This window comes from Giraffa tippelskirchi, chromosome 8, assembly GCF_054371585.1.
Source record: "Giraffa tippelskirchi isolate mGirTip1 chromosome 8, T2T-mGirTip1v1.2.pri, whole genome shotgun sequence".
In the NCBI taxonomy this organism is placed as follows: Eukaryota; Metazoa; Chordata; class Mammalia; order Artiodactyla; family Giraffidae; genus Giraffa; species Giraffa tippelskirchi.
The window spans coordinates 111,257,116-111,278,885 of NC_137282.1; the positions used below are offsets into that span (position 1 = coordinate 111,257,116).

The 21,770-nt window shown below is 40.6% G+C and overlaps 1 protein-coding gene and 1 long non-coding RNA gene across 3 annotated transcripts in view; one reads left to right on the forward strand and one right to left on the reverse strand.

The window, feature by feature from the left end:
- Positions 1 to 684: 684 nt before the first annotated feature.
- Positions 685 to 1,787, forward strand: LOC145517653 (uncharacterized). The gene is made up of 2 exons (XR_014062233.1): positions 685 to 869; positions 1,320 to 1,787. It is a non-coding gene; the product is annotated as an uncharacterized LOC145517653 (long non-coding RNA).
- LOC145517652 (beta-hexosaminidase subunit beta-like) overlaps positions 1,742 to 21,770 on the reverse strand; it is a 31,929-nt gene continuing 11,900 nt past the window's right edge. The window contains exons 3-14 of one of the 2 annotated variants that reach the window (XM_081520620.1): positions 21,190 to 21,255; positions 16,271 to 16,317; positions 15,898 to 16,008; positions 12,224 to 12,325; positions 10,089 to 10,218; positions 7,540 to 7,720; positions 6,820 to 6,906; positions 5,531 to 5,603; positions 3,532 to 3,706; positions 2,527 to 2,581; positions 2,229 to 2,333; positions 1,742 to 1,930 (exon numbers count right to left, since the gene is read on the reverse strand). In XM_081520620.1, coding sequence (XP_081376746.1) covers positions 1,870 to 1,930; positions 2,229 to 2,333; positions 2,527 to 2,581; positions 3,532 to 3,706; positions 5,531 to 5,603; positions 6,820 to 6,906; positions 7,540 to 7,720; positions 10,089 to 10,218; positions 12,224 to 12,325; positions 15,898 to 16,008; positions 16,271 to 16,317; positions 21,190 to 21,255 — 1,193 coding nt within the window. In that variant the 3' untranslated portion in view covers positions 1,742 to 1,869. Of the gene's footprint in view, positions 1,931 to 2,228; positions 2,334 to 2,490; positions 2,582 to 3,531; positions 3,707 to 5,530; positions 5,604 to 6,819; positions 6,907 to 7,539; positions 7,721 to 10,088; positions 10,219 to 12,223; positions 12,326 to 15,897; positions 16,009 to 16,270; positions 16,318 to 21,189; positions 21,256 to 21,770 lie in introns of both variants that reach the window. The other variant, XM_081520619.1, reaches the window with a different exon arrangement.

The window sequence follows — 21,770 nt, forward strand, 5'->3', positions numbered from 1 at the left end:
TCCAGAGCCCTTGCTCTTTGATCTGGTTTCCACTGCTAAATTCAAGATTATTACATCCTACCTGACAACCAGACAGGCTTACAATATATATAGATAGGAAATTGTTTTATTGTGTTTTAACTCTGGTAGGCCAGAGAAGTAAGTTCCCTTTTAAAGCAAATCACCCAGCTGTATGTGCTCATTCTTCTTGGCCTTTGAAATCTGAAATTCTGTTTGTTTTACAGTGAGAGTATGTTTCTGCTTACTGTGTTTTTAGCGCTCTCCTTTATTTCCCTCCTTGATTGCCCTGACTTGTAGCATGGACTGTAACTAGGTTTCAAAAGTAAAAGAGGAGATGTATGAATGAAGTGTATTTGAGAGGGGAAAACCATTTTATTTCCGTGTGTCTCGGGCACATGTTCACAGGTATTCTACATAATCAGACTTTACCAAGCATCCTCTTGCAACAAATCCGTGAAGGCAGGATCACACCCTAAACGAGGTCTCAGGTATACTGTTGGCATGCGTGCATGAGCAAGCGTTGGGGAGTTTTGGACTTCGTACAAAGAGTGTTAAGGCAGGCTTCTGTATTTTTTGCTGGAGGCTCTGTGCCTAAGAGTACTGAAGTTTTTATGAATCTTCCCTTCAAAACAGAAGTCTGATCTGCAGTCTAAGGAAGAGGACTTAACATCCTTTGATTTCTTTAGGCTCTGAAGAAAGCTGATAAGCAAATTTTGGAGCCCCTGATGCATCTTGAGGTGACAGTGACCAGAGAGTACCTCAGCCCTGTCCTAGCAGACCTGGCACAGAGAAGAGGGAACATTCAGGAAATCCAGTCTCGCCAGGACAACAGAGTTGTTATTGCATTTGTTCCCTTAGCAGAAATCATGGTAGGTACTCTGTGACTAAATCCACATATTTTACATAAGTTGCTGGAGAAATCCCAGGGATTATATCAGCACGGGTGTGGATGCATGGGGGAGGGCTTTCCAGGCCTCCGCAAAGTCTGACCTCTGCTATAGCAAGATGTGTCATCAGCCTAAAGGGCCGTTTTTCCATCCAAAACAGGTATCTGCTTCTACTACTGCTGGCTCTCAGCCAATTCTTCGTGTCATTCTCTTCCCCGCCAGCTTCTCCTGCTCTAGGACAGGCGTCTGAGTGCCAGCAGAGTCTTTACCAAACGTTGGGACTGGGGAATACTTCTGAAGCATACCCCCACTCCTGCTATTCTGTCCTCCACAGTACTTACCAAATTTCTCCTGATAATGGTCAAAAGATGTGCAGGGACAGATTTGAGGCTTAACTTTGCAGAGATAACTAACTTAAATTATTTTGTTTAGGGTTATTCAACTGTGCTTCGAACATTAACATCAGGCTCAGCTACTTTTGCCTTAGAGCTGTCTAATTATCAAGCCATGAATCCTCAAGACCAAAGTACGCTGCTCAGCCAGAGAAATGGCTTGTCCTAAGTCCTTGGAGAGAAACTCAGGAGCACCTGCCTACTTCGTTTTCAGTAAGAACAATTTAAGACAGAGACTTGAACAGACGGTGGCACTGGTGCTGCTCATTCTGCTTTATAGCATGAGAAACGTGCTGTGATGGTGAAGGTTAATGTACCTGAACGGCACTGTGTAGCTAGTAATTATTGCTGTTGGTAGTTTAGATTCAGACTTTAGGAATACACGGAGTGATAGATATCACAAGGTTTTGGTTGGTTGATTTCACGCTTCTCTCACAAGAAAGATGTCAGTCTTCTAATGTATAGTAAGATGGAGGTTCAATCAATAAAAGCATATTTTATTCAAAAACATGATTTTAAAATCAGGTTGATTGTAGTACGGATTGACTGTGGGCTCTTTCCCTGTATTTTTCTTCTGTTTCAGCTTGTTTTTACATTCTGCCTTCCTGGTCACAATATCCAGTAAAGAGAGGTTGTGCAGCTATTCCTCGTCTGTAGGACAAGTATAAACAAAAGATTTTTAGATTGATATAATTCATCTCTGTCTTAAGAAACTTAGTAGCTCAAGTCAGAGTCACTAAGCCATACCATTAATTGCTGAAGAGAGATTCAGTATTCATAGAGAAACAGTTGCCAATTTTTCCTAATTAGTTCACTACCTCTTAGGTCACATACATTTCTCTTTATAGCAAAAAGAAAAAAAATCCCAGTAAGCTAGCTAACACGAAATAAGGTTAAAAATCACCCTGTACTTAACAGTATCCCAGCCTGACAAATAAATGGGCCTTACCTGACCATTCTGCAGCGGTGTCTTGTTAGTCTCTTGTGGGCATCCTCTAGGTCTGTGACTTCTTGGTGACTCCAGAGTCTCTCGCCAACAGCACTCGCCCGAGGCCTAAAATTGAAACCACATACCCCCCAAGGCACTTTAAATTCATGTTTTCTTCAAGAAGCAAACCACACACTTGGGCAAGTTTCTAGTGCTTTCCTGCTTGGGTGGAGAAGGGAACCTCAGGCACCTTAATTCACATGTTCTCCCTTAGATTCCATACCATAATCTTGGAGTAAGGTTAGTTGCATCTACATACTCTCCCCATAGGCAGGCTTCTCCACCAATGACAAGCTGCTTCTGTTCCGGAGTACCTAGATCAAAATCAGTGATGTAAGTTCGGTAGTTGCAACGTGAGGCTCATATGCAGAGGCAGTGCTGATCTCTGCTGTTACCCTGGGGCAGGGTTTCGCTCTTGGAGTCTGGAGGACCTTGGGAGAAGTTCACAGCTGTGGCACAAAAAATGGTGGCAAACTTTATTGCCGCAACTGACCCCACGGTTCAGAGTATTTGTTAGCGTGTGTCCAGTAAGGCAGCAGGCCAGTAGTAAAGATACCATTTTATTTTGGTTTTCTGCAAACTTATTTGGACCCCCGAAGCACTTCCTAGTTGCCTGTGAGCAGTGTGCCAAGGAATGCAAGGCGGACTATGCTAGTGACCACCACTCCTGCCTTCAGTACCTATCTTTTAGTATCAAAGAGACCAGGTATCTACAGTAATTACGACTTCTTGATTCTCAGAAAATGCTTTTAGAGAAACAGTTCCTGACAGACCTACAGTTTTGAAACTTTTTAAACACCAGAATATTTTTCCTCAAAGGAAATTGTAAAAGTCTAGTGTACAAAACTGGACAAAGCAGAACTGTTCTTAAGGGAGTTTGAGAGCCTGGAGCCCCTCTACTCAGACATGCCCACCCCCAAGGATGCCGCCTGCTCAGAACCCGATCCCTACTTGGGTCTCTGACATCGCAGAGGAAGCTCAGAGGAGAGACAAGCTCACGCAGTCAGGCCTCTGAAAGCATAGTGAGAAGTCTTATCAATGTAAGGGAATCTTACTTTAAAAGTTCCTTCGTTTAGGAAAGAATACGGTTTCTTTCACAAAGTTTAAAATGATACTGAGTATGTCTGTTGAATTATACACAAGGAAAATCAAGGATCAAACATGAAAGGGAGAATAGTAGGTGGTACCTAGGTAAAGATTCCCTGGAGGGAGGGGAGGGTTTGAAAAACCTAACACATCAAGTCATGGTGGTTGCTTCACTTACCTGCAAAGCCAAGAGGATCCACAGAATAGTACCGTCTCCAGTCTTGTCCATAACTGATCACATCTAAGTACCAAGGAGCAGAAATGATCACAGGGAAGCCAGCTGCTGTAACTTTACTTAGTTCCATATAGAAGTTGTCCATTTTCCATACTTGAACTACTGTGCCTGGTGTAAGCTATTAAAGTTACATAAAATGAAATATGTATTATTAGGTCTCACAGCTACAGCAGATGAAAATAAAAGTCTAAAGCATTGTAGCTAATAATTTGTTAAGATCCTTGAATAAAGCAATGTTTTCTGCTTTCCCCTTTCCTCTTTGAGGTAATATCACCTGACCTACCTTTTGAGAAATCTGTATGCAGGTCAGGAAGCAACAGTTAGAACTGAACATGGAACAACAGACTGGTTCCAAATAGGAAAAGGAGTACATCAAGGCTGTATATTGTCACCCTGCTTATTTAACTTATATGCAGAGTACATCATGAGAAACGCTGGGCTGGAGGAAGCACAAGCTGGAATCAAGATTGCCAGGAGAAATATCAATAACCTCAGATATGCAGATGACACCACCCTTATGACAGAAAGTGAAGAAGAACTAAAGAGGCTCTTGATGAAAGTGAAAGAGGAGAGTGAAAAAGTTGGCTTAAAGCTCAACATTCAAAAAACTAAGATCATGGCATCTGGTCCCATCACTTCATGGCAAATAGGTGGGGAAACAATGGAAATAGTGGCTGACTTTATTTTTTTGGGCTCCAAAATCATTGCAGATGGTGATTGCAGTCATGAAATTAAAAGATGCTTGCTCCTTGGAAGGAGAGTTATGACCAACCTAGACAGCATATTAAAAAGCAGCGACATTACTTTGCCAACAAAGATCCATCTAGTCAAGGCTATGTTTTTTCCAGTAGTCATGTATGGATGTGAGAGTTGGACTATAATGAAAGCTGAGCATCGCAGAATTGATACTTTTGAACTGTGGCGTTGGAGAAGACTCTTGAGAGTCCCTTGGACTGCAAGGAGATCCAACCAGTCCATCCTAAAGGAGATCAGTCCTGGTTGTTCATTGGAAGGACTGATGTCGAAGCTGAAACTCCAATACTTTGGCCACCTGATGCAAAGAACTGACTCTTTGGAAAAGACCCTGATGCTGGGAAAGATTGAGGGCAGGAGAAGAAGGGGATGACAGAGGATGAGATGGTTGGATGACATCACTGCCTCAATGGACATGGGTTTGGGTGGACTCCGGGAGTTAGTGATGGACAGGGAGGCCTTGTATGCCGTGATTCACAGGGTCGCAAAGAGTCAGACACAACTGAGCGACTGAACTGAACTGAACTGAACTAATGCTATTTGTAATAACAGGGACTTAGACATTTCATCAAACCTTTTAACTTTTTAACTTTTGTCTATACACAATACCATGTAGGTGTAATAAATTAAGGCTTTATTCCCATTTCTACCACACTATTATACTTACTTTGGAACTTACAGGATGCCACTAACCTTTCTGGAAAGATAATACAATTAGCTGGAGTTTCAAATTTTCAGTTGCCCCAAAGGAAAATAAAGAATTCTGATTATGTCAGAGAGAAATTCCATTTAAAATAAAAAGTGTACTTGACAGTGATACTTAAAACAAAATGAAGGTTACCTTAACAGCAATAAAGACTCATTCTTATCTTTTTGTTCTGCCCTTCTGAAAAAAGGAACATTTTTCAAAGTACTTCAATTTGTTATTAAGAATGAGATGGAAAGAGAGGAGGGAAGATGGGAGAGATGAGAAGGAGGCAGCACTGAAGAATGAAATAAATGAAAGAAATCAAATAAATATCATAATCATGGGTATCAGTGTGCGGCTCTTGAGTAACAGCAGCTTAAACGGAAAGATAAGCTAACTTCCCCAACATTACAGAGAAAGCTTAGGGTTCCTTCCATCCAAGGTGTTAGAGTATTAAGTCTCATATTATCACAACAACACGCAGTGTTAGTAACCTCTCACCTTGCCGTCATCATCATAAACCTCTTGCCAGACTATGGATCTCTTGTTCATGGCTGAAATCATATCCAAAACCCTACCATTGAGAAAAATTACAAAGTTATTTCAGATCACAAACTTAGCAAGGTGTGTAAAGAATGCACATTTTCTACCAAAGACTGCAACACTGAGAGATGCCTTTCAGTAAGTGTGTGCGAAGCCACTTCAGTGTCCGACTGTCTGCAACCCCATGGACTATACTGTCCATGGAATTCTCCAGGTCAGAATACTGAAGTGGGTAGCCTTTCCCTTCTCCAGGGAATATTCCCAACCCAGGGATCAAACCCAGGTTTCCTGCATTGCAGGCGGATTCTATACCAGCTGAGCCACAAGGGAAGCCCCTTTTTACATTGGTAAAGCAGTGCTTAAAAATATTAAAAAAGCATGTAACCATATGCATGCGTGCTCAGTTGTGTCCAACTCTTTGTGACCCCATGGACTGTAGCCAGCCATGCTCTTCTGTCCATGGGATTTTCTAGGCAAGAATACTCGAGTAGGTTATCATTTCCTCTTCCAGGGGATCTTCCCGACCCAGGGATCGAACCCACATCTCATGCACTGCAGGCAGATTCTTCACCGCTGAGCCATCGGGGAAGCCCATGAAACCATATGTGCCCCGTGAAGTCACCAGTGTCTGGCTCTTTACAAAGTAAGTTTACTGCTCTGTAGCATAGGGCAGCACTGTCTAGTAAATCTTTATCTGCAGGGATGGAAACGTTCTATATACGCACTTTCCAATATAGTAGCACCAGTCACATCTAGCTGTTGGCTCCTGAACACATGAAATGTGGCTAATGTGACTGAGGAACTGAATTTTTAATTTTCTTCAAGTATGATTTAAATATAAACAGCCGCATGTGGTTGTGGCTGCCATAACAGACAGCACAGGTATAAAGTAAGAGCAATGCTGGAGTTGACAAAATGAATTCCAGGAGCTAGACGGTGATGAAGCCTTCACAGCGTAGCCAGGGTATTGAGCTGAGTTCACAGAACAGATAACTGTTACCACCCTATGTCTCAACAGTTACTGCAAAAGGATGAGAGTCACCATGTTACTGATTTAAAGAGAATAATGGGTATTGCACCCTCCTTGATGATTTTTCATCTGTACTTTGTGTAACAAAGATTATAACATGTACACTTGGAAATGGAGGGGAGAGAAAATGAGAAAATAAAATAGTACTAAATAAGAGCTTAAACTTTTACAAAAGGCACTGATGAAATAAAAACAAGTAGGCTTTCAAGTAACTTACATCTGAATATAGAAAGATTGTAGTTTCTTAAAATTTTTGCCAAAGCCTTTGTTCCTCATGAAATGCAGGACTGCTGGATTGGACTCCCTTAAACAAAAACAGTGATAAAAATTTCATTTAAAGTTCAATATGCCCAATCTTTTTAAAGCAACATATATCCCGAACATCATTTATACAGATGGAAATCTATTAAAGCTTGTAGACTAAAATAAGCCTAATTATGACTAAATTAAGCCTAAAATAAGCCTAATTATGCCTAAAATAAGCCTAATTACACCTAAAATAAGTCTAAAATTCAATTATGAGTTATCTTAGCTTTCCGCTGCAATTAATTTTTTTAGAAGCTGATATCCTGTAAAAATGGCTTTCCCTAAGCTCCCACATCTTTCGTCCATCTAAGGCTATTTCTACAGAAGACTTTCACTAGAAAAATCTCTCCCACTTAATCATTACCCTCTTCACTAAAGCTATTCTTGTTCTCTAGGTTTTTTTTAATTCCCTTTTTTTTCTGCATCTTAATTCTCCTTCCTAAAGGCTTCTGTCAATTGCACCCATATGCGCATTCTGTAAACAATTCACCGTCTTCCCAGTTGTGCTGCCAGGTTAACACCTCCGCAGAGAGGTTCCCCAGAAGCCTCCCTTTTCCCCGGACACCTCTACACCTACTTCAGGGGCAACAGTTTTCAGAAAAGGGTGGGGGCAGTTAACAAATTTTCATACCAACAACGAAAATCTACTTCATCTCCTCCCAGATGAATGAATTCATCTGGAAACACAGTACTAATTTCTTTGAAAAGTTTAGACAGGAAGCTGTAAGTTGAATTCAAAATAGGGTTTATAGGTCCGAAAGTCCGAGACGGCTCTCTCGCATGATAACATGGAGTTAGGATGTCTTTCTGGCCTAGAAGGAAACATGGAGAATCTTTTCTGAAGGAGTAGTTCAGCCACAAAGACAAGGCTTTGCACATGATTAGACTACTTTATTTTGTTGAAGATATATGTAAGAGATTTCATACAGAAAAAGATAAGCATGTTTACTAAGAGTTACTTTGGTAATTTCTTCAGATAAAGAAGGGAGAATGAATTCCTGAACACTGCCCCTGTATCGCTTTGTTTCCGCTTCCATCAGCCTCTCTGAGATTTTATCCATTTCAAATACTATCTCAAATATTGGTGGCTGGTGGTTTAGTCGCTAAGTTGTGTCTGACTGTTTCAAGCCATGGACGGTAGCCTGCGAGGCTCCTCTGTCCATGGGATTCTCCAGGCGAGAATACTGGAGCCGGTTGCCATTTCCTTCTCCAGGGGATCTTCTTGACCCGGGAATCCAACTTGGGTCTCCTTCACTGTAGGCAGATCTTTACCAACTGAGCTACAAGGGAAGCCCCATCTCAAATAGTAAGGGCTTCCAAATCTTCAGCTTGCCCCAATCCTTTACCTCAAGTTTCAAACCGTATTTCAAATTCCCTGCTGAACGCAACTAGCTTCACTTCAAATATAATCCTAGAGGGCTTCCTCAGTGGGTCAGTGCTAGAGAATCTCCCTGCAGATTGGACTGGAGATGTAATGCAATGCAGGAGACACAGGTTCGATCCCTAGTCTGGGAAGACCCCATATGTGGAGCAACTAAGCCATGCGCCACAGCTTCCGAGCCCACCTGCCACAACCAGAGAGTAGCCCCCGCTCGCTGCAACCAGAGAAAAGCCCGCACAGCACAAAGACCCAGCACAGCCCAAATGAATAAAATTAAAAAAAAAAACAATCTAACAGAAACCAGAGTCTCTCCCCCAAACTCCTTCTGCAGCTTCCCAATTTTCACATTCTGGTAAGCCAGCCACCATCCCACCAAGTCTCTCGACCCTTCCCGCTGGAGTCAGACAGTCGCCAAGTTCTATGGATGGTATTTCTGGAACGTCTCTCAGTTCGATCCTGCTCTCAGACCTTAGCTTCCGACCTGTCCCTTGCATGCAGGGTTCCCTGTACTGAGGCTCCCATCATGGCTCTCGTCTACTCGGCAACTCGCACTGGCTTCCACGTGTCCTGATGAAGCGCAAACTCCTCACCCAAGGCCTGCCATGCTACCTTTTCAGGCTCGTTCCCCACTATTCTCCAGGTCTATTCTAATAATACTTATTGGATGATTATAAATGCTAGGTGCAGTGCTAGGTGCTTTACATTCATTTTTTAATCGTCAAAAACATGACATGATAGCTACTACTAATACCCCATGTTAGAGATGGGAGGTCTGAGAATGAGATGTTCTATAACTTGCCCAAGGTCACTCAGTTGATAAATGCCAGAAAGTGAAAAGTGAAAGTGACAGTCGGTCAGCTATGTCTGACGCTTTGTGACCCATGGACTATAGCCTGCCTGACTCCTCTGTCCAAGGAATTCTCCAGACAAGAATACTGCAGTGGGTTACCATGCCCTTCTCCAGGGGATCTTCACAACCCAGGGATAAAACCTGGGTCTCCCACATTGCAGGCAGATTCTTCACCATCTGAGCCACTAGGGAAGACCATAACTGCCAGAAGCAGGACTCGAATCCCAGGCAGTCTAGCTCCAGAAGCAGTTCTTAAGCACCCAGTAGTAAGGAATCCACCTGCAATGCAGGAGACCCCAGTTCGATTCCTGGGTGGGAAAGATCCCCTGGAGAAGGGACAGGCTACCCACTCCAGTATTCATGGGCTTCCCTGGTTGCTCAGATGGTAAAGAATCCGCCTGCAACACGGGAGACGTGGGTTCAATCCGGGGGTCGGGAAGATGCCCTGGACAACAGCATGGCAACCCACTCCAGTATTCTTGCCTGGAGAGTCCCCAGGGGCAGAGGAGCCTGGCGGGCTACAGTCACAGGGTTTCAGAGAGTTGGACACGGCTGAGAGGCTAAACACAGCACAGTACATGCTACTCTCTCCTGGGCTGTCCTCCAGCTAAATGCCTTTCCTGTTATTCCCTCAACCAGAAACAAGGATATATTCTTTATCTCTCAAGAACATGTTAGGTGTTGCTGCAGTCATGTAACTGTTTAACTCACTTTTCACATTCTACTTGTTGGAATCATTTCTTGTTTTCTTTTATCCCTTGTGTTTATACTTTAGATAATGCCTAGATACAGTGACCTGCTCACAACAGACATATAATAACTGTTGAATTACAACCATCAATAGTGCTACCTTTGTGCAAATCACAAGAACAAAATAAGCAAACACCAAGTCATGAGATGCAGGAGCACACGTGTTCACTTTTAGCAACTCATAAAACACACTCCTTACCCTTTCCCCAAGATTCCGTATGTCCAGGGCTATCAAATTCTGGCAGGACGCGAATCCCTCGTAATCGGGCATATTCAATCACTGTACGGACATCGTTTGGTGTATAAACATGAGACAAAGAATAGCTTCCCTGTAAAAGCCACATTTATTAAAATTAAAATGTATGAGCTGTTTACGGTTCTGTTTGTACTTTGGTATCTGCCGCAACCCACTCCAGTGTTCATACCTGGAGAATCTCAGGGACGGGGAGCCTGGTAGGCTGCCATCTATGGGGTCGCACGGAGTCGGACACGACTGAAGAGACTTAGCAGCAGCAGCAGATATTTCAGGTATCATGAAGTATTAAAGTCTTATGTGATGTTGGATGACTCATTTAAATTACCTGTTTACTGTATCTTATCAGTAAGCTCTCAGCACACTTTGGGTTAATTCCAGATTTATTGACAAAACTATCTATCTCTACCAGCACCTTGTTTTACCAATGTCTACCATCACACTATTTCAAACTCATGGGACCGTATGACAAAACAGAAATAAAATGTTCAACTTCAAAGTGAAAATTCCGAATATATTGCCCTTGTCAGTTTTAGAATCAAAATTCACACATTATTACAAAATATAGCTGTTGGCGTTCAAGATCACTTTAATTACTGCCAGCAGCAAAAATTCCCCTTGAGATTCCCTGATTTTTTTTTTTTTTATTAAAGATTACCTTTGGTCCTGTTTTATGTTCTTGAAAAATTAGGACTCAGTATCAGTGGTACATAAAGGTTCATTAGAAGTGTTACTATGGCACATCTCTCAAGGCATAAATATATAGATATAAATAAATATTCAACTCCTTAAAAAGTAGTCTTGCCTTCCCCATTCCCAACATCAAATCTGTATTGAATCAAGACCTGATCTAAGTTTATAGTAAATACAGGGGACAGAAGAACATACTGACACTGGAAAGGCAATCAAAAAACCCAGATTGTGGAAAACTACAGGACAAATTGAGCTTCGTTTCCTCAATGAAAATAATAAATTAAAAGAAAAATAAAAAGACATGGTCAGGGATGGGCACCCATAGAACAGATATGTTAACTGACCACAGTGTATGGAGTTTATTTGCATCCTACTGCAAATAAAAAAATTTTTTTAAAGAAAAAGGCACTTGGGGAAACATGAATAATGATTGGCTATCTGGATTATTGCTAATTTTTTAGCCGTGATAATGAGTTATTTTTAAACAGGCCTTTTAACTAATAAGAGATGATGTCTGAGATTACCTTCAAAATAATGGTGGAGGGGGTATAGGTGTTGTAGGATTGGCCATTACTTGATTATTGAAGCTGAGTGATAAGGAAATGGGGTTCATTAAATTCTACTTCTGTATATGTTTGAAGCTTTCCATATTAAAAGCAAACAACAACAGGAATGCTGCTAGGATTTCAATCCACACTACATCAAAACTTTAAGGAAAGCTTTGGAATTGTGACCAGAGGACTAATTGAGGGTCATGGCTCTGCCCCTTCATAACTACCACTTTGCATGAGACATGCAGCTTTTCTTGGCTCAGTGACTAGCTTTGTAGTACAGGGGATTCAATGGGACAGTAGTAAGCCTTCCTCCCTGCTTCACTGATCTATAATTCAGTCAATTTGAACACTTCTAACACTACCATTATTTTCTACGAAAGAGCCATTCTATGAAGGTGCCATTATCTCTACGAAGAAGCCATTATCTCTTAAGATTCCCTACTTCATACAGTTTTGTAGAGAGAAAAGAAGTTGTCATTTACAGAATTCAGAACAATTCTGTTTAAAACACTTATACAGATGGACTACTTGATAAATATAATTATTTAACCTTATGTTAATCACAAATGCTTCAGGTCTCCTACATCCATTAAGCTTTTAAATTTTTATTCGTATAGCCCCATAAATGTTTACATTTATGAAAACAATTACAAAACCAGACCAGTTTTGTGGACCTAAAATGCTCAGCAATAGCGTATTAAAAATTTAAAACCATGAATATCTAACTTTTACACTTAAATTCTATCCATAATAAGAAACATTTAAGCTGCAAAATTCCAAGGAAACCACATCAAAAGCTTTTGTACACCAACAGCAGTAACATGAATCACTCACCTTGTTGCTTAATTCAGGAAACGCGATGCTCTGATAAGGGAAAGCCTGGTCGTCCACTATATGCCAGTGGAGAACATTAAACTTATTCAAAGCCATGGCGTCCTGCAGGCAGACAGGGTGAACGTTTATACACCTGAAAACCACCAGGAGATGATCAACTCACACCTGTCAGAACGGCTATCGTCAAAAAGAACACAACAAACGTTGGTGGGAATGTGGAGAAAAGGAAGCCCTTGTGAGCTCCTGGGGGGGCTGTACACTGGAACAGCCAACAGTCTGGAGGTTTCTCAAAACACTAAAAATAAAACTTACCGTATGACCCAGCAATTCCACCTCTCAGTATACATACCCCCCAAAAAGACAAAAAAACTAATCTGCAAAGATACATGCAGCCCAGTGTTCACAGCCGCATTATTGACAATTGCCAAGATACAGACGCAACCGACGTGTGCATTAACAGATGGACGGATAAAGATGTAGTGTACGTATATACAAGGATGCTACTCTGCAATAACAAAGAATGAAATTTTGCTATCTACGAGATGGATGGACTCGGAGGGCATTATACCAAGTAAAGTAAGTCAGACTGAGAAATATAAAAACTATGATATCACTTATATGTGGAATCTAAAACATACAACAAACTAGTGACTATAATAAAAAAGAAGCCGACCCACAGAAAGAACAAACACAGGGGGAGAGGAAAGGGAAAAATAATTACATACCTCAGATACACATTCTAATTTATTAATATTTACTATGTCCAGGATTGTTCCCAATGTGTCTGTTTCCTTTTAAAATTTCCTTTTCAACAAGGGGAGGATGTGAAAAAGTGTATATTTCTTTTCACTTTTCAAAAAGCCTATACACAATTCATATCATAAATTAAAGCTGTTAACTTTGCCCTACTGGAAGAGAGCCAGCTCACGAATTCCCAGTAGCTCTTGGCACCACTACTGTGGTGTTTGGGAATAGAGCAGAGGAAAAATGGGATTTACCATTCCCACTGTACTGAGGTTTGAGTGCCAACCCTTTCTTACAAATGAAAGAAATTCAGCACATACACAGTACAAATCCAGTTAACATTCTCAGAAATTTGGGGGACATTGACACTGATGTACACTCTGGAGGAATAAACAATATAATATGGATATAAAATATGAATGATGATATGAACAAAATAGAAAGTAAGTGGAGAGACTTTCCCTAACAGAGAATCAAACATATAGCCTCCCTCCTCAAGATGTGGCAAGATGGCGGAGCAGGAAGGCCCTCTTACTCACCTCCTGCCATAAACACAGCAAAATTACAAGTATTAAGAGCAATTATCGATGAGAAGGACCTGAAACCTAGCAGAAAAGGTTTCTTCACAACTCAAGATATGAAGATGGAAACACAAGGAGACAAGTCAGTGGGTCAAGACCCACAATCCTGGGTAGATGACCCCCAAATGGGAGGATATCACAGTTGCAGAGGTTCTCCCCAAAGGGGTGAGGAATCCAAGCCCACATCAGGCTCTGCAGCCTGGGGTGTGGGGGGTCCAACACTGGGACAATGAGCCCCTCAAAACATCTAGCACTGAAGGCCAGCAAGACTTGAATGCGGGAGAGCTGAATGGCTACAAGAAACAGATTGTGCTTTTCAAATTTCACAGGCTCTTAGTCCCCAGGCAGAGGCAGTACTTTTTAAGAAGCCTGGGTCAGAACCACCTGCTGATCTTAGCCTCCCAGAGAGGCAGGAGACAACTGGGAATCCCCCTGGGAACAAAAGCAGTGGAGGGAGCCATTTTGGGGAGCTTGCTGACACGGGTGACGTCAAGCGCTATTTTGGAGTCCTCACTAGATGGTCGGCACCAGAGACGTGACTGCCCATCGACAGGCCAGCCCCAGTCCTGAAGCCAGTCCCGCAGCAGCTGCCCCAGGGCGCAGCTCTGCCCACCCATGGAGCAGGCAGCCACAGGAGGCAGGGCCTGTTATATATGAACCTTATGGTAACTACAAACCAAAAACCTGTTAATAGGTAGGCACACAAAGAAAGGAATCCAAACATGGCTCTGAAGGGAGCCGTCACACGGCAAGGGAAGAGAGCAAAAGGAGATAAAAGGAGCCAAGGAGAACTCTGGAAACAACCCAAACAATTAACAAAGTGACAGCACGTATATACCCACCAATGATAACTTTAAATGCAAATAAGTTCTCCTATCAGAACAGAGTGGACTCAGCCATAAAAAAATGAAATCTTGCCATTGTGACAACATGGGTAAATCTAGAGGATATTATGTTAGATACATCAGAGATACATCAGAGAAAGACAAATCCCAAGGATCTCTCTCATCTGTGAAACCTAAAAAGCAAAATGAAACCTAAACAGACTCAAATACAGAGAGCGGTTGCCAGGAGTGCAAGGGGGTGGGTGAAAAATAGGTGAAGAGAATTATGAGCAACGGACCTCCAGCTACACAGTAAATAAGCCCTGGGAATGTAGTAATACTGTAATAATTCTGTGGGGATAGATGGATACCAGACTTATTATGGCCGTCATTTCATAATGTATGCTAATGTCAAACCATGATTTAGTATGCCTGGAGCTAATAGAATATTGTATGTCAACTACATTTCAAGAGAAAAAGAATCATATGTTAATTCATTCCTTAAGTCTAAAATGAGATAAACGGGACATAAAAATTTATGTCAGTCTTTGGTAAATGAGATTACGGGATCACTATTTTATGTATATCTATGTTCAAACTTTTTATTACACTAAGCCTGTATTTCTTTCATTAAAAATTACAATAATATCTTTGAAGAAAAACTCAAGGTTTTAATGTAAATGTAAAAATAACTTTATAACATGCTATGTTCATAGATGATTCACTGAAGGTACAGGAAAACATGGGAGGAAAACGTCCTGATTCTCACAAACTGACAGTGATGGGAGGGATGAACCTATAAAAAGGCAGTAAGAGAAAAGACTTCCTGTCAACTTTGCTTCCCAGCTCCCATCACCTTAGATTCCGTATTTCTTTGGAACATTTTCTTAGTTACACAGCTGCTCTTTGGAACATTTTCTTAGTTACACAGCTGCTCTCAGATTCCTTTCTAGGCCACTTAAAAATCAGTAAGTGGAGGTCACAAAATTAAAGGTCAGTACCTGGAGATACTGGAGAAAACAGCAGCCCCTCCAGTGCTCCTGCCTGGGAGACCCCACGGACAGAGGGGCCCGGTGGGTCACAGGCCACGGGGTCACCGAGAGTCGGACAGAGCAACTCAACAGCAACAGCAGCAACAGCAGCAACAGCTAGAGGTGATGTATTCCTAATGAAAAGTCTCGACCCATGATTTGACAATTGAGATTTACATAGAGGGCCAATAGGCAGCACTAAAACTGAGTGTTTCTCTTAATAATGCTGACTGAATACTGGGGTAGCCTCTCTCCCACCTCAATGAGGACAAGAGGGTGATTCCCTAGGGCAGCCTCCACTTCTCAGCAGAGGAAATATATTTCTCAGGGAAGGGAGGGAAAAAGTCCACTGCTTGTACTTAGTGTACGGAAACATACTTAGTATATGGAAAATGAATCCCTTGTTCCAATCAGCACAACAGCATTGTGACCAACATAAAGTAACAACATGAACAAACCTTCAGAACTGACAATGGATTAAAATAGTTACCTACCAGAGTTTTCAAAATAGTCTTAACAGGCAGAAAATGTCTAGATGTATCAATTAAAATTCCTCTATGAGGAAACCTTGGAGAATCTACAATGTTGGATTCATTGGCAACGAACTAAAAGACAAAAGAAAACTTTTATTTATTTTTAGAATTTTCTCCAGTTCAATGATGATTACACCTGTCTATGCAAGTAGTGGATAAGGGATTAATTTAAAACCAAACAAAGTGCAAAAATTACATTTATCATCTAAGAGACACACTTGGGGAGAAGAAACATTCAAGAAACAATCAATAGCTAAAAAGTTTACATTTTTCCTATAGAATGTTTTATTATGTTGACCCAATAATGTTAGTAACATACAATAATCATACTTACATTCCCATAAGAATCTTGATAAATCAACTGGCTAAAGGTCTCTAAACCTGAAGAAAATAAAATTTTTAATTTATTGCATTAATTTATAAAGGAGACAATAAAAGATATATTATCCAAGCACAGAAACATAACCAGGAAAGGCAAGTAAAATTAAATGTTATACTCTGTCACATATTCTCTAAAATCAAGGCTCAATTTAAAAAAATCCCAGTTGCAATCAAATAAAAATGTTTTACTTAATTGTACCCATAACGTTTCTGTTTTAATGATAAACACAAAAAAATAGTGTTTTAAGAAAACGAATTCCAGTTCCTTAATAAATTTATAGCAGTATAAGAAAGAATTTTTATAATACAATATTATAGGAACTTTAGAAGGTACCTAAACTTAACAGAGGGCAAAGAGGCTCAGAAAACACATGAAACTATAAAGGCCCAACTTACAGTGTTTTATTTATACCTGCACAGATTTTTTTATGCATGTGGACTGTTCCCTATATTACAGGCCAATTCCTCTATCTAGCCTCGACTTTACCAAAATTCATGGTTCTAGCTGACAACTCGGAGAAGGCAATGGCACCCCACTCCAGTACTCTTGCCTGGAAAACCCCATGGACGGAGGAGCCTGGTAGGCTACAGTCCATGGGGTCGCTAAGAGTCGGACACGACTGAGCGACTTCACTTTCACTTTTCCCTTTCATGCACTGGAGAAGGAAATGGCAACCGACTCCAGTGTTCTTGTCTGGAGAATCCCAGGTATGGCGGAGCCTGGTGGGCTGCCGTCTATGGGGTCGCACAGAGTTGGACACGACTGAAGCGACTTAGCAGCAGCAGCAGCAGCAGCTGACAACTATATTGCCAAGAAAAATTTTAACCTAAGAATACAGGCATACTTTAGTTTCTTGCATTTCACAGATAACTGCATTTTTTGCAAATCAAAGGTTTGAAGCAACCTTGAATTGTCAGATGATGATCAGTATTTTTCATCAATTAAGTATTTTTTAAATGGGGGAGGAAATGGCAACCCACTCCAGTATTCTTGCCTGGGAAATCCCATGGTTAGAGGGGCCTGGTGGCCTACAGTCCATGGGGTCACAAAGAGTCGAACATAACTTAATGACTAAACAACGCAACATTTTTAAATTAAGGTATGTACCTATTTTTAAGATATAATGCTATTGCACTATACTGTTGAAAAACTACAGTATAGTGGAAGCATAACTTTTATATGCACTGGGAAACCAAAGAATTTGTGTGACTCCCTTTATTGAGATAGTCACGTTACTGCAGTGGTCTAGAACCAAACCCACAATATCTCCAAGGTTTCCATGTAATGCAAACTCAAATAAAAGAGAAGATGTGACAACATACTATAAAAACACGAAAGATCATAAGAGACTAGTATGACCAATTATATGCCAACAAATTTGACAACTTAGAAGAAATGAATTAACTCCTAGAGAGAAAACCTACCAAGACTGAATTATGAAGAAATGGAATCCGAGACTGATTACTAGTAGGAGATGGTAACAATAATAAAACATCTCCAACAAACAAAGGCCGGGACTGGAATGCTTCACTAGTGAACTCTACTAAACAATAAAAAAGAATTAATTATTAGGATATGACACCAAAAACAAAAGAAGTAAAAGCAAAAATAAACAAATGGGACAGCACCAAAGTAAAAGCTTCTGCACATGAAAGGAAATCATCAACAAAAAGGCAATCTACAAAAGGGGAGAAGATACTTGCAAATTATATATCTATTAAGGGGTTAGTATATAAAGAACTCATACAACTCAATAGCCAAAAACAGTCCAATTAAAAAATGGGTAGAAGATTGTGAACAGGTATATTCTTCAAGGAAGACACATAAATAACCAACAGGTACATGAGAAGGTGCTCAACATTATTAAGCATCATTTCAGTTCAGTTCAGTCGCTCAGTCATGTCTGACTCTTTGTGACCCTGTGCACTGCAGCACGCCAGGCCTCCCTGTCCATGCCCAATTCCTGGAGCTTACTCAAACTCATGTCCATTGAGTCAGTGATGCTATCCAACCATCTCATCCTCTGTCATCCCCTTCTCCTCCTGCTTTCAACCATCCCCAGCATCAGAGTCTTTTCAAATCAGTCAGTACTTTGCATCAGCTGGCCAAAGTATTGGATTTTCAGCTTCAGCATCAGTCCTTCCAATGAATATTCAGTACTGATTTCCTTTAGGATGGACTGCTTGGATCTCCTTGCTGTCCAAGGGACTCTCAAGAGTCTTCTCCAACACCACAGTTCAAAAACATCAATTCTTCGGCGCTCAGCTTTCTTTACAGTACAACTCTCATATCCATACATGACTACTGGAAAAACCAAAGCTTTGACTACACGGACATTTGTTGGCAAAATACTGTCTCTGCTTTTTGATATGCTGTCTAGGTTGGTCATAACTTTAACCATTAACCATTAGAGAAAGGCAAATCAAAACCACAGTGACATGTCACCTCACACTTGCTAGAATGGCTATGATCAAAAACACAAGAAATAACAAGTGTTGGCGAGGATATGCAGTAAAAGGATCCCTCATGCACTGTTCACGGAAATATAAACTGCTGAACCCACTATAGAAAACAACATGGAGGTTCCTCAAAAAACTAAAAATAGAGCTTCCACATGATCCAGCAATTCCACCTCTGGGTATTTATCCAAAGAAAACAAACACACTAAATCCCTCCACCCCAAATATATGACCCCTGCGTTCACTGCAGCATTAATTACAACAGCCAAGATATGGAAACAACCTATCCATCAAAGGACAAATGGATAAAGATGTGGGGTGTATACGTATACAGTGGAATACTATTTACCACAGAAAGAAGGAAATCTTGCTATTTGCAACAACATGGATGGAACTTAAGTCCATTATGCTAAATGAAATAAGACAGAGAAACACAAATACTGCATGATCTCAATTAGATGTGGAATCTGCAAAAAGAAAAACCAAGCTCATAAATATAAAAAATAGATTGGTAGTTACTAGAGGCAGGGGTAGGGGGTGGGTAAAGTGGGTGAAGGGGCTCAAAAGTACAGTCTTTCATATATGCCTAAGTCCTAGGGATGTGAGGTACAGCATACTGACTGTAATTAATGAATACTGTGCTACCTATTTTCAAGATTATGAAAAGAGTAAATCTCAGAAGTTCTCATCGTAAGAAAACCAATTCTTTTCTAACTATGTGCGGTGATGGATGGTAACTAAACTGACTGTGGTAATCATTTTGCATTATATACAAATATCAAATCATTAGGTTGTAAAACTGAAACTAATATAATGTTATGTCAATTATACCTCAAAAAAATTAGGGAAGAATAAAAAGTTCAAAGTTGCTTTGGCTATGCCTCTCTCCTACCCCCAAATACAGAATAACTTTGGAATTTTCTGTTAAGTGGCAGTACACTCAAATATCATTTATGGCACATTGTTAATTTCAAAGTCTCACAGTAAGTGGAAAATAAGGACTTCCTGGACTACATTCACAAAATGCTCTCAAAAGTTCTTATGTGGAGGGCAGACACCAATAAAGCTGATTTCCCTAACAGGCCCCAGACAAGACAGGCAGACCAGACTGGCAAAAGGTTAACATCACATCCCATTATATGTAAATTATCTAGATGATATCTTTAGTTACATCAGCAGTAAGTATCTATACTATTTTCATGTCATTATTTTGAATAGGATCACAATCATGCCATTATAATTATGACTATAAAATAGTATTAACAATGATTATTTTATTTTAGGTAACACTCAACCTGAGGCAAATCCAAAGCCTTCTCTCCTTTTAATTACTGTAACTTTGGCTGGCTAGCTCACATTAAAGAAAATTATTCTTCTCCTTTTTCAAAACCATACTAATTTGGAAGCCAGTGAAACAAAATCTTATCCTCTTAAAAGAAGAGGTCACGGCAGCTTTCGAACAGCAAAAGTAAATGTCCCAATGCCTGAACTTTGAAGTTCAGACTGAAAGTCACAGGAAAAGCTTTTAAGGTTCTTCTCTGCTCACTGCCTCCAATCACTCTGGAGTATATTTTTATCTTTTCACAGCGTTCCTGCAAAGTTTGTTATATTTCTAAATTCACAGGAATTTAAAATGGGGGAAGGGTTCTCTTCTTTTCTAGGTCACCGTGGTGTGTGTGGTTGACTCTGTTCCTGAACGTCTCTTCTTGAGACTCCCAGGATCAAATGATTCCTGGCCAAGAAACAGAAGAAGAATCGTCCAGTTCCCCAGTGGATTCAGCTGAACATGGACAAGGAGAACAAGTGCAACTGCACTGCTGAAAGGAGACCCTGGAGAAGAACTGAGCTGAGTCGATAAGGACGCGCACATGCCATGGCATGTGCATTCATGCCGCACTGAGCTCATGAGCATCCTATCATATCAAGCAGAAAACATCACCACACATGGCTGGACATGTTTTATTGCGACCATGATTTTCCTCTTTGTGTTTCTGCTTCTGCGCTAATAGACTGGTTCAGAAAAAAATATGAGTACACTGTTGTTTGAATAAATAAATAAAATACAGAAAGGACATGCTTGCTACAGAAGGTGACAAGGGGTGACGGATGATAAAACAAAATCTAGTTGGAGCAGATTAGGGCCATTTATAACTCTATAAATATTACAGTTCAAGAACATCAAGGAATTGCAGCATTATGAATGCAATAACCTTCAAACATTTTTAAAAGGTCAAATGATCTTTCTTTAAGTGGTACGTACAGTACTTAATGGAAATTGTTTTGGAAATACACAACGAATCTATAAAGGGCCCAAGGAAGCAAAGTTTTGCTATTAATATGCTTGATTTCCCAAAGTGGCAACTGAAACTATTTCCTTACTAGAAAATAACAATGAAACCCCATAGCACTTACCTCGTAATACTCCCCAAACTCTTTTGGCAGTGAGCGTAGCCACTGGTCCTTTCACAAGTAAATTATCTGTATTAGAAAAAAGAAAAATGTTTCCTGTATGCTGACAGATGGTAACATTTTACATTATATACAAATATCAAATCATTAGGTTGTAAACTTGAAACTAATATAATGTGATGTCAATTGTACCTCAAAAAACCAGGAAAGAATAAAAAGTTCTCTGCTTCATCACCACCCTCCAAGGCCACCACCACTCAGGGTGTCGTGTGACAGCTGGTGGCACCTGGGGAAAACAGATCTATCCGCAGCCAGTCATCAGGGGACAGTCTCTGACCAGGTAGCCTTTCCATCAGAAGAGAGTCACGAGTTAGGCTGATGTGTAAAAATGTACAGAAATACTGAATCACCATGTTGTGTAAGAGGAATTAACAGTGTTGTAAGGTAATTGTACTTCAAAAACAAGCAAGCTCACAGAAAAAGAGAGAAGACTCTTGGTTACCAGAGGCAGGTGGTAACTGGACAAAGGCAGGGAAAAGGTACTAATTTCTGGTTATAAGATCAATAAGTGTAAGGGACGTAGT